Here is an 18413-nt window from a genome sequence, read left to right on the forward strand (position 1 = left end):
TTATTTAGAAATACTAAAAATTAACTTACATTGCTCCTTCTATGTTTTTTCACTAGCTTGTCTACAGTCTATAAATCCCAAGATTGACATTATCTTTCTGTTGTTTGTGCTTCATTTTATTCTTCTTGTCGGAAATATTGAACCAAACCCTGGTCCAGATGAAAATAACATATCGAGTACACCCTCTAGTGTCAGATTTAGTGAAATCGATAAATCCATATCAATATGTAATTTAAATATTCGTAGTATTAGAAACAAATTAGAATTCTTAAATAATTTCACTGACGAATTTGATGTCCTGGCTGTAACAGAAACACATTTAGATCCTAGTGTATCTGAAGATCAATTAAAACTAGATTCCTTCAATAACATTATAAGGAAAGATCGAAACAACTTTGGTGGTGGATTAATGATATATGTGAAAGATGATATCGGTATCGTCCGAAAAAGCGAACTAGAAAATCCATTTGATGAAACACTTTGGGTTGAAATACGAGCCAAAGGTCAAAACTTCCTTCTTTGTCACTCATATCGTCCACCGAATGCGGACACTGACTTCTGGGCACGATTAAATCATGCAATAGAAACTGCCTTTCAATTTAACGAAAATATAGTGATTACTGGTGATCTAAATTCTGATCTCTTTAATGTCAATAATAATAAACTTATTGACACTATGGACTTGTTCAATCTAAGAAATGTAATTGATAAAGCAACAAGAGTTACTGATAAAAGTAGTACACTCTTAGATCCCATAATAATAAGTGACTGTATGTCATATTATCTATCAGATGTTTTAGATATTCCCTCAAATATTAGTGATCACAATGCAGCAGTAATATTTCTTGAGTGTCCCTCATCAATGTCACGTACTTTTAAAAGAGAAGTGTGGATATATGATAAAATGGATAAAGATAAATTTTTGAAAAAAATGAATGAAACAGATTGGTATGCACTTCTTCCCGATGACAAGGATGTTAATGAATTATGTGAAATATTTACTGTAACTTTTCTGAACATTGCAAGGGAGTGCATACCTACTAAACAAGTAACTATACGAAAAAACGACAAACCATGGTTCAATAGCGAGCTTAGGAGAGAAATACGGACTAGAGATCGATTACGAAAAAAGGCTTTTAAATCTAAAAAACAATCTGATATTTTGAAGTACAAGCGACAGAGAAATAGTGTCAATAATATGAAAAAAGTTGCTAAAGAAAAATTTGAAAGTAATTTAGACCACATCATTCTAAATAATGTATCGAATACAAAAACTTATTGGAAAATTATGAAAATGTTAATCAAATCTAACAATGGATCAAATAACATCCCCCCACTCCAAAATATTATAAATACCGAAAAAATAGACGAAATAGCATATAAAGATGAAGAAAAATGTGAGCTTTTGAACAAGTATTTTAATTTAATCTCCAAATTAAATGAAGAAAATATCAACTTACCTCAATTTGAAACTAAATCTAACAATAAAATTTGTGACATACATGTCACTATTCAAGAAATTATAGATATGATTAATATTCTTGATCCAAATAAAGCCTCGGGACCAGATGTGATTAGCCACAGGATGCTCAAGATTTGTCCAGATAAAGTTGCAATACCTCTTCAAATTATATTCAATAAGTCCTTTAGTCAATGTATATATCCAACCAGCTGGAAAATTGCAAATGTAATAGCTATTTTCAAAAAGGGGGACTCTTCTTTGCCATCTAATTACAGACCAATATCTTTAATTAGCTGTGTGGGGAAAGTTATGGAACGAGTTGTGTTTAAACATGTATATAATCATCTATTTAATAACAAACTAATTTATGAATACCAATCAGGTTTTTTGCCTAAACATTCAACAGTGCATCAATTAATAGAAATCTATGATTGTATTTTAAATGCACTAGAAACAAAAGAAATTTGCTGTTTTGTTTTTTGTGATTTTTCGAAGGCCTTTGACAAAGTTTGGCATATTGGCTTACTACATAAAATGAAAGCATATGGCATTGAGGGAAATCTTTTAAATTGATTCACTAGCTACCTATATCAAAGAAAACAAAAGGTTATCATTAATGAATCATCCTCTACTTTTTGCAATGTTTCAGCTGGTGTACCCCAAGGATCCGTTCTTGGTCCTTTATTGTTTATCATATATATTAACGATATTGCTGAACAGTTAACTTCTTTATGCAGACTATTTGCAGATGACACTTCATTCAGTTACTCGGGTCATGACGAGGAACTTATACAGTCAGTTGTTAGTCGTGACCTGAGACAGCTGGATGAATGGTCAAGAAAGTGGCTTATGTCTTTCAATCCTGAAAAAACAGAAATTATGATGTTTTCAAATAATGAGATACAAAACCTTAATTTTACTATGAACAACAAAGAAATACCAATTGTGCGATCTCATAAGCATCTAGGGGTTACATTTAGAAGTGACGCAAAATGGAACAACCATGTTGAAAATATATTAAATAGTGTTAAAAAACATCTGAATATACTGCGAAAACTCAAATATCAACTTAGCCGACAAAATTTGGAAAAATTATATCTAGTATTTATTAGACCAATTTTTGAATATGCAACTGAAGTATGGGACAATTGTGGAAAAGGTTATTCAATTAAACTAGAACAGCTACAACTTGAAGCTGCACGAATTGTAACAGGTTTGCCTGTTTACACACACTCTGAGACTGTCTTAAAAGAGGTTGGTTGGGAAACTTTAGAGGAACGAAGAAAAAGAAGAAAACTACAATTATTTTATAAAATTCAGAATAATAATGCCCCTGAATATTTATGTAACCTTGTGCCCCCTAAAATTCAAAGTACAACACAATATCCCTTGCGAAATGGACAAGATATCATTTTACCATTTTGCAGGCTGACTCTAACTTCCCAATCCTTTATCCCATCAACAATTAAACTTTGGAATAATTTGAACATAGCAGTTCGAAATGTAGACTCGTTATCAAAATTCAAAGTAGAACTAAAAAACTACGACATTCGAAATGAGAATCAATCTAACTTAAAACATTATTTATATGGTCCAAGAAAATTGAACATAATATTAACCCAATTTAGATGTTCGGCATCGTTCTTGAATTGTGACTTGTTTAGAGCTAACATTATATCTGATCCAACATGTAAATGTGGTTTAGATATTGAGGACATGCACCATTTTTTCTTTGATTGTCCTTTCTATCTAAATGAAAGGGCTATTCTGTTTAATGGTCTCAGCTGGCTTCCCGAAGCCTGCGATTTGGACTTAACACTACTGGTTTTTGGAAGAGACACTCTTTCCTATGATCAAAATGTGCAAATTGTTAAACAAGTATTCAATTTTATAAAGAGATCAAAACGATTCCTCGTAGTATAGTATCAACATAGGTAAAACACACATCATCATCATTATCATCATCAACCTAATCTCTGTCGTTCTTTCCTCATTCCCTCTACTTTTTTCAGTATAGATAAGTTATATTTATGTTGTTTATATTATATGATGTATGCTCACGTTCAATTTGTATTGTTATATATATTGTATTGTGGAGAAGACTTTATAAGTATGTTTTACTTGTGTCTGATCCTTTTTCGCTTTGAGCAAATAAAATATGTTTAAACTAACAATATACGATCCAGCTACAAAGGCTCTTAACCTCAGCAATCTCTATAATGATACAAGTAAGTTTAACAATAAACAATCCAGCTACAAAGGCTCTTAACCTCAGCAATCTCTATAATGATACAAGTAAGTATAACAATATACAATCCAGCTATAAAGGCTCTTAACCTCAGCAATCTCTATAATGATACAAGTAAGTTTAACAATATACGATCCAGCTACAAAGGCTCTTAACCTCAGCAATCTGTATAATGATACAAGTAAGTTTAACAATATACAATCCAGCTATAAAGGCTCTTAACCTCAGCAATCTCTATAATGATGCAAGTAAGTTTTACAATATACGATCCAGCTACAAAGGCTCTTAACCTCAGCAATCTCTATAATGATGCAAGTAAGTAAACAATATATGATCCAGCTACAAAGGCTCTTAACCTCAGCAATCTCTATAATGATACAAGTAAGTTTAACAACATACAATCCAGCTACAAAGGCTCTTAACTTCAGCAATCTCTATAATGATACAAGTAAGTTTAACAATATACGATCCAGCTACAAAGGCTCTTAACCTCAGCCATCTCTATAATGATGCAAGTAAGTATAGCAATATACAATCCAGCTACAAAGGCTCTTAACCTCAGCAATCTGTATAATGATACAAGTAAGTATAACAATATACAATCCAGCTATAAAGGCTCTTAACCTCAGCAATCTCTACAATGATGCAAGTAAGTTTTACAATATACGGTCCAGCTACAAATGCTCTTAACCTCAGCAATCTCTATAATGATGCAAGTAAGTATAGCAATATACAATCCAGCTACAAAGGCTCTTAACCTCAGCAATCTCTATAATGATACAAGTAAGTATAACAATAAACAATTCAGCTACAAAGGCTCTTAACCTCAGCAATCACTGTAATGATGCAAGTAAGTATAGCAATATACAATCCAGCTACAAAGGCTCTTAACCTCAGCAATCTCTATAATGATACAAGTAAGTATAACAATATATGATCCAGCTACAAAGGCTCTTAACCTCAGCAATCTCTATAATGATGCAAGTAAGTAAACAATATATGATCCAGCTACAAAGGCTCTTAACCTCAGCAATCTCTTTATTGATACAAGTAAGTTTAACAATATATAATCCAGCTACAAAGGCTCTTAACCTCAGCAAACTCTATAATGATACAAGTAAGTTTAACAATATACAATCCAGCTACAAAGGCTCTTAACCTCAGCAATCTCTATAATGATACAAGTAAGTATAACAATATACAATCCAGCTATAAAGGCTCTTAACCTCAGCAATCTCTACAATGATGCAAGTAAGTTTTACAATATACAATCCAGCTACAAAGGCTCTTAACCTCAGCAATCTCTATAATGATGCCAGTAAGTATAACAATAATTCTATAATACAGAGTGTACCCTTACAACCAAACAAGTTGTGTAGTCGAGTATTTTAAATGTGTACATGTGTAATTGAAAATCATATGGGGGCTTTGACAGTTGACTGATGGTTTTGGCAGTAATTTGATATTTTTAGTATTTCATGGTCAACATCAAATCACAAACAATAAATCTGAAAAAAACTAAGTATGACAAATATGGTTGTTCCAAATTATATTTCTAATGATTTAGAGCAGCTTTATTTTTTCCCAACAAACATTGGTATAGAGATAATTTTAGGACCTGGATGTTTGACATCAGTCTGTACTTTGACATTAAAAGGTCATTTAGTTATGCAAATGATATACAATGGATTCATTAATATTCAATGGACTACTTTTCAGTTAAGATTTTTTTATTTTTTTTTATTTATAAATTGTGAAAATTGTAGCAGTTGTTTCATAAAACCAAAAAAACTGGCATTTTTATATTGATAGCATTATTTTTATGAAGCATTTGTTAAAATTTCATAAATTAATCTCGCATATATGTTATATGTTCAACAATTGCCATATGTAATACACACAAAAAATAACCCTGATTTAACTGTACTTAATTCCATGGATTCTATATATTCTTGATTAGAAGTAAACCATGTACTCTTTAGACAAGTCATGCAGTTTGAGATATACATTTCATTTCAGCTCTTTCTCAAGATAAAATTCATCTGGCATTGAACAAACAAACTGTCATGTCTCAAGTTTCTGATATTATAGGAGAAAACATACCAGAGGTAGGTTCTATTTACAACCAGATTCATTGAGAATAAATTTCTTGCATCATTTTTGATTCATTTTCATATTAAAGAAGAGCTTTTTGAATTAAAAGTCCTTTAACCCTTTCATCCCCGACGTTGCTTTGAGGCATCGCCTGACGTTGGCCCGACGTTGCTTCAACGCATCGCCTGACGTTGGCCCAACGATGCTTTGAGGCATAATTTCTCGGTATGTTTTTTAATCAGTTTGATAACGAAATGGCGGGGCGCTTGCAAGGGAAAATGGACGTAGTCATTGAACGTATTTTGAAAATTGTTTTTATGCTTCGTTTAGTGTAATCGTACTGTTTAAAATCAGAAAAATACAGTTGAAACGTCATTCTTAAAGGGAAGAAATTAATGGCGTCCTCCGTGGAGCAGCATGTGTTCAACAGCTGTTTATTTCAATGTTTTACGTTTTGAAAAAGGCCTTCTCCGGTGAAAATTGTAAATGTCAATTCCGTGACCTCATTGGCGATCATTTGCATATCAATGCGGATATTCAGGGGGCAATATAATCCAACATTTCGTTGAAAGTTGTCGTTTTCAGATTCGGTTGCGCTAACCTTATTGCTGCTTCGTTATTTCTTCATTTATGCCTGTAAATGGCCATGACATACATTTATTTAGTCCAAAAATGAGACCGCATGCAAGTCTCCATTTTTGTTGTGTTTTTCGATTCTATTTTATAAATATATTGACCTTTAAAGTTGGCCTTCAGTTGACCAATAAAAACGGGGATTCCGTTTCTTACGGTCGTAATGTCATGTGAGATGTCATGTGCTTGCGGTAAAAATAATGTGCATTTTTCGAAGTTATGAACTCATTTGTATACGATTTTATTTTTTTCATAAATCGTTTGAAACTTAAATTAACGTGTGAAAAAAACCATCCTGTCTGGAAGGTTAATCAGAGTCCAAATTAAAAACATGTGTCAATGTTTTCCATCTAACACGTGTTTTCCTGGTGCTCGAGGATTCTTGGAACTCATTTGCATATTGTTACGATTTTATATTTTCACAAATGATAACTAATAACACGCGTATGTGTTATAAAAAAAGGTAGACCGAGTATGTCTCACATAGACGATTAGTTGTTCTTCAAAATTTTCTAATAAATAAATACTCAACAACTCTTTTTGCAATTACTTGCATGGAACGTTGGAATGTGTATTCGCATTTCATTTTATTTTTAACTCTGACCTTATATCGTCCAATTAAAACTCGGGGGTTCCCTTCTTAATACATGTGATATATCATGTGATTCTAATATGTCGTCTGTAAACAAATAACAAAATTGAAATGTCCGATTCTTCAGACGAGGAATTCTTCGGTTTTGAAGCCGATGAAATTCAGCAGGCTGCTCAACGGTACGAGCAATTATTGATAGATCAAGGAATAGGTGATGATTTTGAATTGAATACTTCAGGAAACGAGTCCGAGGACTCAGAAACAGAACCTATCGATGATCCCATTCCTATTTATAATGTCAATGACCAAGTAGTCCCAGATATAGACAATGTTGGAAACAACTGGCATCACAATTTTGATATTTATGAAAGGGGTTTACCTCATTTATTTCAACCTAGAGGTCCAGATGGAAGGGCAACTGGCCCAGCTACTATTTTAGCTGCTGATAAGGGTCCAATTGATTTTTTCAAATTGTTCTTGAATGACATATTATTTGAACATATAATTAATGAAACTGAAAGATATGCCAATCAACAAATTACTGAAAACCCAGAGGGTAATAAATCTGCCTGGTCAAAACCAAGTCTAACAGAAATAAAAGCTTTCATTGGTCTTTGCTTTCTAATGGGAATTGATGTTAAACCAGAAACCAAACTATACTGGTCAACTGATCCCTTCATGGAATCTCCAATATTTGGAAAAACAATGCCCAGGAATAGATTTATGCAAATCATGAGATATCTTCATTTTAGTAACAACCATAATGCACAACAACCAGGTCATCCATCATATGATGTACTTTATAAAATTAGAAATATCTTGAATATGTTCAACACATCCATGAAAAGAGAATTCGTCCCTTCACGCCAGGTCTCTATAGACGAATGTATGATACCCTTCAAAGGAAGGGTCAAATTCAAACAATATATGCCAGCCAAACCAACTAAATGGGGAATAAAGATATGGGCACTTGCAGATTCAAATACAGGATACATCTGCTATACAGATGTTTATACAGGAAAAACTGATAGACCACAAGGCCAGTTGGGTGAACATGTTGTAAAAAAATGTATAGAGGGGGCTGATATTGTTGGGCAGGGATACCATGTATATGTTGACAACTTCTTTTCATCACCAAAACTATTTCAAACCCTGTTTGATAACTATCAAACTGCAGCATGTGGAACAATCCGCAAAAACAGAAGTGGTTTACCAGCTGATTTCATGTTAAAGCGGCCTGTTGGTATCAATACTAGGGGGGACATGCAGTTCTTTCAAAGGAAGGCTATTTCTGGTGTCTTATGGAAAGACAAAAAAATTGTATCAGCAATTTCAACAATTCATGATCATTCTATGTCTGAAGTACAGCGTTTGGTTCAAGTAGATGGTCAATTTAACAAAGCAGACATACCATGCCCAAAAATCATAGCCGACTACACTAAGTACATGGGAGGAGTCGACAGAGCTGATCAGTATATACAGTACTACTGCTTTAACCATAAAACACAGAAGTGGTATAAACGGGTGTTTTTTAAATTTCTGGAAATTTTAAAGTATAATGCATACAGGCTGTTTCTGTTGAGTCCAAACCATCAAACAGTCGGCAACTCACCTGCAATGACATTTCTACAATTTTCCCGACAAATTACCAGTAGTCTTATAGATGGTTACTGTGGCATTAGTAACAAAGGTCGTCAAGCTGCAGCCCCAGTACCATCACGTCTCACAGAGAGACATATGCCTAACATTGTTGGAAATAAATCATGGTGCCATGTGTGTTGGGCAAAGGTTGCTGCTGGTAAGCAGGAGAAGAGAAGACAAACCATTTATGGATGTAATGAATGTGGTAAACACTTCTGCCTACCAGAGTGGTTTACAGCCTACCACACAAAAGCAAAATACTGTTGATTAACTAGTTATTCTTTAAATCGTTTGTTACTTTGTTGGAAATCGTTTGAAACATTTATTCTAATCATGGAGACTTAAATTACTGTTGGAGAAAATTATTTGAACTTTAAAAACTGTGTGAATTATAAAGTAAAACAGCTGTCAACCAGTGCCAGTGGTTACATGTATCTGTGTTTATCTGCATAAAAAACTTTTCATGTTTTCTGGGACTCTTTTCTTGTTAAAAGTAAGTAATTGTTTCACCTGTTCATAAAAGTTGGCTTGTTAATTGACTTGTAGTTGCATGCATTCCATTTACTTTTAAATTCTGTTGTCAGCATGCTGAACCATTTAATGTTACATGTGCAAATCAGAGTACACATTTTTGTGTATTGACCCTTTCGTCTATAAATATCTCGGAAGTTTCCGAATTAAAACGAGGCAATGACAACATTACACAAATCAATGGCTGAACGCTGAACAAAAAAAAAAGATGGATCGATAATGAAAGAATATCTCGATTTTTCTTAGAGTAATCGTTCTCTTGGTCAAGGATGATCTTTTCAGATGTGGTTAATTAATAGGGAAAACAATAATATGCATAAGTCGCCGGCAATTTAAAAGATTTAGAAGTATATTAAACTTTTTAGCGAACGCTTGTTCGTAAAACTTGTTGTTTCGTTTTACTTGCATGTTTAAATGTACGTAAATAACTTTAGTTTTCTGTAATTTAGTTTCTGAGCAATGGTTTGACATGTTAATCTACCGTTTTCATTCCGGTTCCTGTCTTGTGACGGCTACAACTGCCCTAATTCCCCATATACTAAACATAAGCGAAAACGCGCACTTATCTGGGAATTAATTCGGGCCGGTGACGGTCTTGTGCAGTATTTGATAATGTCATAGAAACTCATAGACCAGTTCAATCCGGTAAGGAAAGTGTTAATCCCAACCCTTCTTAAGTGAAATAGTATTGTAATATCCAAAGTTTTCAGGGACTTTCTGTTTTCTCGGAGTTCAATTTTACTTGATCAGAATCATATTCAGAACCAAACAATTTTTATACAATCGCAAAAATTAAAAAATTATGGTTGTATATTGGTATCACAGGGTCATCGTCGTTATCAGCGACGTCAGAAGACAGATGATTTCCAGATATTAGCTTTAATATAAGTAAATAGAAATCAATAGAATTTAACACAAGGTTTATAACCACTAAAGGAAGGTTGGGATTGATTTTGGGGGTTTTGGTCCCAACAGTTTAGGAATTAGGGGCCAAAAGGGTCAAAAATTAAATTTTGTTCGATTTCATTAAAAATTGAATTCTTGTGGTTCTTTGATATGCTGAATCTAACCATGTATTTATATTTTGGATATTGGACCATTAAAGGTAATGTCCAATTTAAAATATTTTTAAGTTCACATTACTTCTGTGTCAGAAACCTATGCTGTGTCAACTATTTAATCACAATCCAAATTCAGAGCTGTATCAAGCTTGAATGTTGTGTCCATACTTACCCCTACTGTTCAGGGTCTGACCTCTACTGTCGTATCAAGCTGCGCCCTGTGGAGCATTTTATTTGTTAAATATTTTCATTCAACTAAGCTGCTGCTAGAAAATTCACAGAGCTGGGTGTAATATATTATGGATGTAGTCATATTTATCCCTAACATACACATTACATTAGAGTTAATAAATAATAAAACCCATATTACAGGGCTACAAAAAAAACTGTTTCAAACTGAAGACAACTCATATTGGGAAAACATTACAACTATAGCAGCTCCATGGATAAACTACAAGCCTTTTAGTTAAAAAAAATTACAGTATTTTAATCACAAATTCCATTCACACATATGTCAGTACATGTACTATGAATGTTTATTAAGATTGGATTTTCTCTGACACAGATATACGGTTTTCAGAATTTAATAAAACTATTTAGAATTTTCTTTATTTCCCTACTATTTAACATGCTAAATCATGCTCTGAATTATTTTGCAGTTGGAAACTCTTGATGTGAGTGAGAACAAATTGTTGGGTCTGGATAACATGAGAGACCTTGTGACTAAAGCTCCAAATGTAGTCAGACTAAACATGGGGAAAAACTTGGTGAGTTAGATATTGTTATATACAATTTTCTCTACAGCTTTGATATATTGATAAATTTTTAATAAGTGCATCCTATTTTACATTTAAAAGACCTCAACGTGGAAATCATGGTTGTAAAATTTCTGTTCCAGTGACAAAATAGGTTTGTAATTTAATATTAACAATCTTGACATTGAGTGAATGTTCAGTGTAAACAATATTCATTTATAAAAAAAAACTCATCTGCTATGAATACATAAGGGCTGTTCCAAAAATAAATGTAGGGGGAAGGGGATAGGAAGGCACTTTTTGTTTGACCCCACCATGCATACATTTTCAATTGGATATTTCCTTTAAATGTTCAAGGAAGCTCTCTTAAATACCCACCCGTCAAATTTTACTGGTCAGCTCATCAAAAGTGTCAATGTTCACTTGAACCATCAGTCTTTCCAATTAATTCGATTCTTAATATATATGTATTGTACCGTAGGTTGATTATACATATATAACATAACTGAAAATGTCATCAAATTAAAATGAGTTATGTAGACAAACAGACTAATATTTTATAAGCTTTGATTTAATAGGTTTTGAAATGTCCACAGAAGACATAGTTAATAAATGCATAGAATTTTGAAATCAACTTTATAATAGAAGCTCTTTTGTAAGATTACTTCTTAATTTACTGACACACTCTCATCCATGTGTAGATTATGAACAATACAAGAGTACTTTGGTTTTTTGATACCAGATTGTTAATAATTTGCTAAATGATTGTCCTCAATTTGTTTTCCAGATCAGAGTCATACAAGAATTGGAGAAGATCAAAGGCTGGAAGCTCCAGGAGCTTATTCTAGATGGAAATGATTTATGTGATAGGTTTAAAGATCAGACAGCATATATTAGGTAATAGGTGGCTATACTACAGGCCCGAAGCCTAATGATCACCAGCTGGATGGATATCTATACTAGAGACATCCAGCTCATATCAAGGTAGTAATTATAATGTGTCACATACACCAACGATCATTTTACTGCAATGCTGTGAAATTTAGAAATTTCTTGTATATCCACATATATGGAATATATAAGAAATGTGAAAGGTATATCATTGGATTTCAATAGAAAAAATAAGAAATCATCGTTTTTTTTATAGAAAATATTAAAACTGTGAAAGGTATATCATTAGATTTTGATACAATATATAAAAAATGTGAATGGTATATCATGGAATGGCTTTGTAATAGTATCACACTATGTTGTTGGTTAAATGGCAGTTTCAAATTTAGTAAGTGTGAATATGTTTCAACATTCTTTTTAAAAGCAAAGATATTTCAGTTTCTAATTTTACAATTTTGGTCTGGTTTCTGTAAGAAAAACTCATGTCATCATTTATATTGGTGAATCAGAAAAGATATTTTGACAAGCTGATTTCTTCAATGAAGTATTGATTTTTTCATCAAATGTATTATGGGGCTGATGCTGGATATTTGTTCTGTCAAGTGACACAGGTCTGCTTCCAATGACGGGTAAGATCTCCCAGAAAGGGAGACAACCTAAGACAGGGGCAGCTGGCACTTCACATGACATCCACAAGTATCATTGATATCTCAAACATGACTGCATACATAGTGTCTCATGAAAGCTCAATGCCCATAGAAACTTTTGATGTACATTTATTTGAAGATTTTTTATAGAAGGGGGAGAAGGGTTAGTTTCAGGGTTTAAACCTCTTTCACAGATACCAGACCAATTTCTCACTGTATTTTAGCAACTAAAAATATTTATGTACATGTTTCACAAAACTAGTCAGTACTGTCTAAGACATAATTATTGCTGGCAGGCAGATAAGATTGTGGTCAATATTAACTTCATGTAATTTTCAAATAGAATATGATATCTATATAGTTTGGTCTCTGGTGGATACTTGTCTTATTGGCAATAATACCACGTCTTTTAATTTTCGTATGTACAGTTACTGAAATATGTTTGCTTATTACTTATCAATAGTCATTTAAAATAACTTTGTAATTTGCCATTTCACCATAGACTTGTTTTGATATCATTTACATTGCCACTCCTAATATGATACTGTGAAATGGTTCTTGATTAAACATTTACTTGTCAGTTAAAGAGAATCTGATAAGATGCACAAAATTAATTGATTTGTTATGAATTTCAAATTCATGTATGTTGAGATAACTGATAAAGATGAACATTTTAGAATGTAAGCAATAGGAATATCTACAGATTTCTTTTCTTTCAGTGCTGTACGCAAAAGATTCCCAAAAGTGATAAAACTTGTAAGTGTATATCTTTTATTCATTCAAACTATAGTTTTATATATTAAAGTCAAACATTTTGCAGCATTTATATATTTTGTTAACCACTTTAAAATCAGTAATGCTTGGTAGCAATGGTCTCAATATTGTCATATTTGCTTTTATTCATTAATGAGAAACTTACAAATATACAACATTTATTTAGTTCACCCTTTGATACAGGTTTGGTTAGGTCTTAGAATGTTGCGGATTTTATTTATGAAATAGTGGAATATCTAAGTGAAAATCATTTTCTGCATAAACATATTTTAGAAAGTCCAAATCTTTGGTTCTGCCAAAGTTGAAATCTGTCAACATCTTTAATTTGGTGACATTATCTCATATTAACTTCCACTTGAGTAATTTTGGTCTCTACTAAGATAATTAAAAATAAGATCAAGTGGTAAGAAAAGATTCAAAATGTAGACAAAAAATAAAAGATTTTAAGTTGTTAAAAGGTGTTATAAATTGTGGGAAATGAAAATGTTTAATATAATTGCTCTTTGCAGTTTTTCAATATACATGGTACACTTTGCTAGTTTGACACATTCATACAACACTTGATTTTAATATTATTTACAGGATGGCCATGACCTTCCACCTCCAATAACATTTGACCTGGAATCTTCATCATCGTTACCTCCAAAAAAGGTCAGTAAACATTTAATTTTAATTTGAAATTATTGAACTGTGATGAAGCTGTTTTCACAAATGACTTTTTTTATTACATCTTTGAGGTCTCAAACTGATAGGGAGATGTTCATGTATTTGTCAGCAAGACAGCAACTCAACAACACAACAAAGACACCAAAAAAGATATCTATAGGTCATCTTAAGACATTTGTGGGTAGATAAGTTTACACAATGAACTAAAAAGTGTAGCGTAATTTCTCTTCATTAATTGTGGAATAAGTGAAAAAAATATATACTTAAATCTAGTAATTATAATATGAGTAGGAAAGATTGTAAAGACCAATACCTTTAAAGTTTGAATAAAAGGGAAAAATGAGACCCCAACCAAACCAACAACAGAAACAGGAAAAGACATATATAAATCATGATATTACAACTAGTTCACACTCTTGGGAAATTGCATTGTCTTTATTTACAAAAATGCAACCTTTATACTAAGTAAAAACCATGCATTGTAGCGCCAAGAGCAAACAAGTACTTCTCTTTCAAATATTACCACTTCGGCCTATCAATTCAAAAAGAGAAGTAACTTCTCCCTATTATTCTGAAGTAGTGTGAACCCTGCCCAAGATTCTGAACAAGTTGCAAATAAAATTGATAAAGGACTTGCAAGTTTTTGTCTGATTCTTGTTATAGTCAAACAAAGTAAATGATCACCACCAGGATAATAGTAGAGAACATAGACGTAGCACAAAAATAATGGTACAGTTTTGTCCAATTAGACATGGGAATCAAAGTGCCTCATCCAGCCTCCCGGCAAGGGGTATGAGGGCCACTTAAGGCCCCCAGGAGCTCTGAGGTTTCTAATGTTAAAATCTTGCATTCTGAGTGTTTCCTGGCACTAAAAAATGTATTTGACAGGCAGCATTTTTTACTCGACAATTTGAAAAAAAATATGAATGTCTGTGTCTTGAGGGTTTTGTAGTTTGTTTTCTTTTTTTGTGTCATTTACATAGCAAGATCGGTAAATGAGAACAACACTGTCATGTTGTACCTCGCCACAAATTATTGAGCAAATTTCATGATTTATAAGAGATTTCTGTCAGTTTATTTGTTATAAGATCTTATTTTTTTGTTTTTAAAATAAAACAATAAAAACGGCTAGCACTATTGAGCTATAGTGAATAGAAAAATGAATGGAAATCAGGAATGTGTCAAAACATTACGGGAATCCCCACACACTGGCCAGTTGGGTAGGCTGCAGCCGGCCTGGTAATCCTATAATATAAGACTTCCGAGGTTCATATCATTTACATTCAAAGTTTTTTATAGGATATATTTTTTTTACTATCAATGTTAAACCCGAATTCGGGTTCAGCATTGATAGTAAAAAAAAACAATACCAGATGGTACTCATAATGAGGTAAATGATATGAATCTCAGAAGTCTTATACTACAGGGCTTCCGGCCAAGAAACACTTTGACTTGTTCAGAGGAATATACACACCCTTCTACACTCCAGAACACACAACAGAACTAAAATTGAAAACAATTCAAGAAAAACAAAGGCCAGAGGTTCCTGACGTCGGACAGGTGCAAAATTGCGTCGGGGTTAACATGTTATATTGTGAACTTCAAGACAACCACTTAAGTCAACACTAGTGAGTGGCTTGTAAGATAAATTTTGAAAATCATGCAGCGACTATCAAGATGAAGAACTGAAATAAAGCACTGTGAACTTGATAATTTGTATCTTTTCTATATGTATTGCGTACGATTTTGTCATATGCACATATACTAGAGAGCCTGCCGCATTACCATGATTTTTTTATCAGTGGTTGTTTTGCAAGACGGATCTGCTTACCCCTCTGGAGCACTAATATGTTTTTTGTTTTTAATGTTGCATGGTGTTGTTTGTCCTTGTGTGTCTTATTTCTTCCCTGGTTTGTCTTTTTTTCCATTGATGGCGATCCTTTTTTATTAATACAAATCACTTTCTAAAGAAATTTTACACCATTCATATACACTGTGTTTCATCGTACAGCGGATATAGGTACTAATCAAGAGGGCGTGATCAATTTTTAACTGACACGGTAATGAAAATCTTTGATTTGTTTTATCAACATTCAGTGTACATTTCTCAACATCTGAAATTCCTGTAGTGAAGGTCAACACCAACTTTCAATTTCGATACAATTGTCGAGACATAATCATTTACATGTTTTACCTGAAAGAAAGCTAATACAGGGCAAAAGAAATAGTTACCAATCATAAACCTACCTGTGATTACTCATTCCTTGAAATTTTTATACGACCGCAAATTTTGAAAAATTTTTCGTCGTATATTGCTATCACGTTGGCGTCTGCGTCGTCGTCGTCGTCGTCGTCGTCATCGTCGTCGTCGTCGTCGTCGTCGTCGTCGTCGTCCGGCGTCCGAATACTTTTAGTTTTCGCACTCTAACTTTAGTAAAAGTGAATAGAAATCTATGAAATTTTAACACAAGGTTTATGACCATAAAAGGAAGGTTGGTATTGATTTTGGGAGTTTTGGTCCCAACATTTTAGGAATAAGGGGCCAAAAAGGGCCCAAATAAGCATTTTCTTGGTTTTCGCACCATAACTTTAGTTTAAGTTAATAGAAATCTATGAAATTTTGACACAAGGTTTATGACCACAAAAGAAAGATTGGGATTGATTTTGGGAGTTTTGGTTTCAATAGTTTAGGAATAAGGGGCCAATAAAGGGCCCAAATAAGCATTTTTCTTGGTTTTTGCACAATAACCTTAGGTTAAGTAAATGGAAATCTATGAAATTTAAACACAATGTTTATGACCACAAAAGGAAGGTTGGTATTTATTTTGGGAGTTTAGGACCCAACAGATTAGGAATTAGGGGCCAAAAAGGGACATCAAATAAGCATTTTTCTTGGTTTTCGCACTATAATGTTAGTATAAGTAAATACAAATCTATGAAATTTAAACACAAGGCTTATGACCATAAAAGGAAGGTTGGTATTGATTTTGGGAGTTTTGGTCCCAACAGTTTAGGAAAAAGGGGCCCAAAGGGTCCAAAATTAAACTTTGTTTGATTTCATCAAAATTGAATAATTGGGGTTCTTTGATATGCCGAATCTAACTGTATATGTAGATTCTCAACTTTTGGTCCCGTTTTCAAATTGGTCTACATTAAGGTCCAAAGGGTCCAAAATTAAACTTAGTTTGATTTTGACAAAAAATGAATCGGTTGGGTTCTTTGATATGTTGAATCTAAAAATGTACTTAGATTCTTGATTATTGAAGTTTTTTTGGTCCAGTTTTCAAATTGGTCTACATTAAGGTCCAAAGGGTCCAAAATTAAACTTTGTTTGATTTCATCAAAAATTGAATCCTTGGGGTTCTTTGATATGCCAAATCTAACTGTGTATGTAGATTCTTCATTTTTGGTCCTGTTTTCAAATTTCAAATTCTACATTAAAGTCCAAAGGGTCCAAAATTAAACTAAGTTTGATTTTAACAAAAATTGAATTCTTGGGCCTCTTTGATGTGCTGAATCTAAACATGTACTTAGATTTTTGATTATGGGCCCAGTTTTCAAGTTGGTCCAAATCAGGATCTAAAATTATTATATTAAGTATTGTGCAATAGCAAGTCTTTTCAATTGCACAGTATTGTGCAATGGCAAGAAATATCTAATTGCACAATATTGTGAAATAGCAAATTTTTTTTTAATTAGAGTTATCTTTCTTTGTCCAGAATAGTAAGCAAGAAATATCCTATTTGTGCAATAGCAAGAATTTTTTTTAATTGGAGTTATCTTTCTTTGTCTAGAATCAACTTAAATCTTTGTTATATACAATATACAATGTATATACACTTTTTACTACCAACTGATAAATTTAAATAATCTTTACCATTCAGTGATAACAAGCAGTTTTTTTACATCTTAATATTTTATGATGTATTTAAAAGAGTAGTTATTGTTGCAAACTCCATTAGAAATTTGAATTGATATCAGTTTTGAAAAAGGGAAACAGGGATGTGAAAAAAAAGGGGGGGGGGTTAAATTTTTCTCATTTCAGATTTCATAAATAAAAAGAAAATTTCTTCAAACATTTTTTTGAGAGGATTAATATTCAACAGCATAGTGATTTGCTCAAAGGCAAAAAAAACTTTTTAAGTTCATTAGACCACATTCATTCTGTGTCAGAAACCTATGCTGTGTCAACTATTTAATTTTAGATTTAAAAAGTTTGAAGAAGAAATCTTTAATTGATTTGTAAAATCTTGGCATTTTTTTTGTGTAAAAAAACACCATGTAATGTCAAAAATTTGATCACAATCCAAATTCAGAGCTGTATCATGCTTGAATGTTTTGTCCATACTTGCCCCAACTGTTCAGGGTTCGACCTCTGCGGTCGTATAAAGCTGCGCCCTGCGGAGCACCTGGTTGGG

General features: G+C 32.9%; 2 protein-coding genes across 2 annotated transcripts in view; both read left to right on the forward strand.

Annotated features, from left to right (window-relative positions):
- The window catches only part of LOC139516029 (nuclear RNA export factor 1-like), a 43026-nt gene that overhangs the window by 14501 nt on the left and 10112 nt on the right, over window positions 1-18413 (forward strand). The window contains exons 10-14 of the mRNA XM_071305836.1: window positions 5730-5818; window positions 10922-11029; window positions 11805-11914; window positions 13275-13311; window positions 13912-13980. Coding sequence (XP_071161937.1) covers window positions 5730-5818; window positions 10922-11029; window positions 11805-11914; window positions 13275-13311; window positions 13912-13980 — 413 coding nt within the window. The remainder of the gene's footprint in view (window positions 1-5729; window positions 5819-10921; window positions 11030-11804; window positions 11915-13274; window positions 13312-13911; window positions 13981-18413) is intronic.
- LOC139516030 (piggyBac transposable element-derived protein 4-like) lies at window positions 5924-9857 on the forward strand. The gene has a single exon (XM_071305837.1). It carries the CDS (start codon window positions 7141-7143, stop codon window positions 8935-8937), a length of 1797 nt encoding a protein of 598 aa, XP_071161938.1. The 5' UTR covers window positions 5924-7140; the 3' UTR covers window positions 8938-9857.

This window comes from Mytilus edulis, chromosome 3 (genome assembly GCF_963676685.1).
Source record: "Mytilus edulis chromosome 3, xbMytEdul2.2, whole genome shotgun sequence".
In the NCBI taxonomy this organism is placed as follows: domain Eukaryota; kingdom Metazoa; phylum Mollusca; class Bivalvia; order Mytilida; family Mytilidae; genus Mytilus; species Mytilus edulis.

Excerpts from the sequence above, each read along its gene's own strand:
- LOC139516030 (XM_071305837.1), top strand. The coding sequence starts at position 7,141 with ATGTCCGATTCTTCAGACGAGGAATTCTTCGGTTTTGAAGCCGATGAA.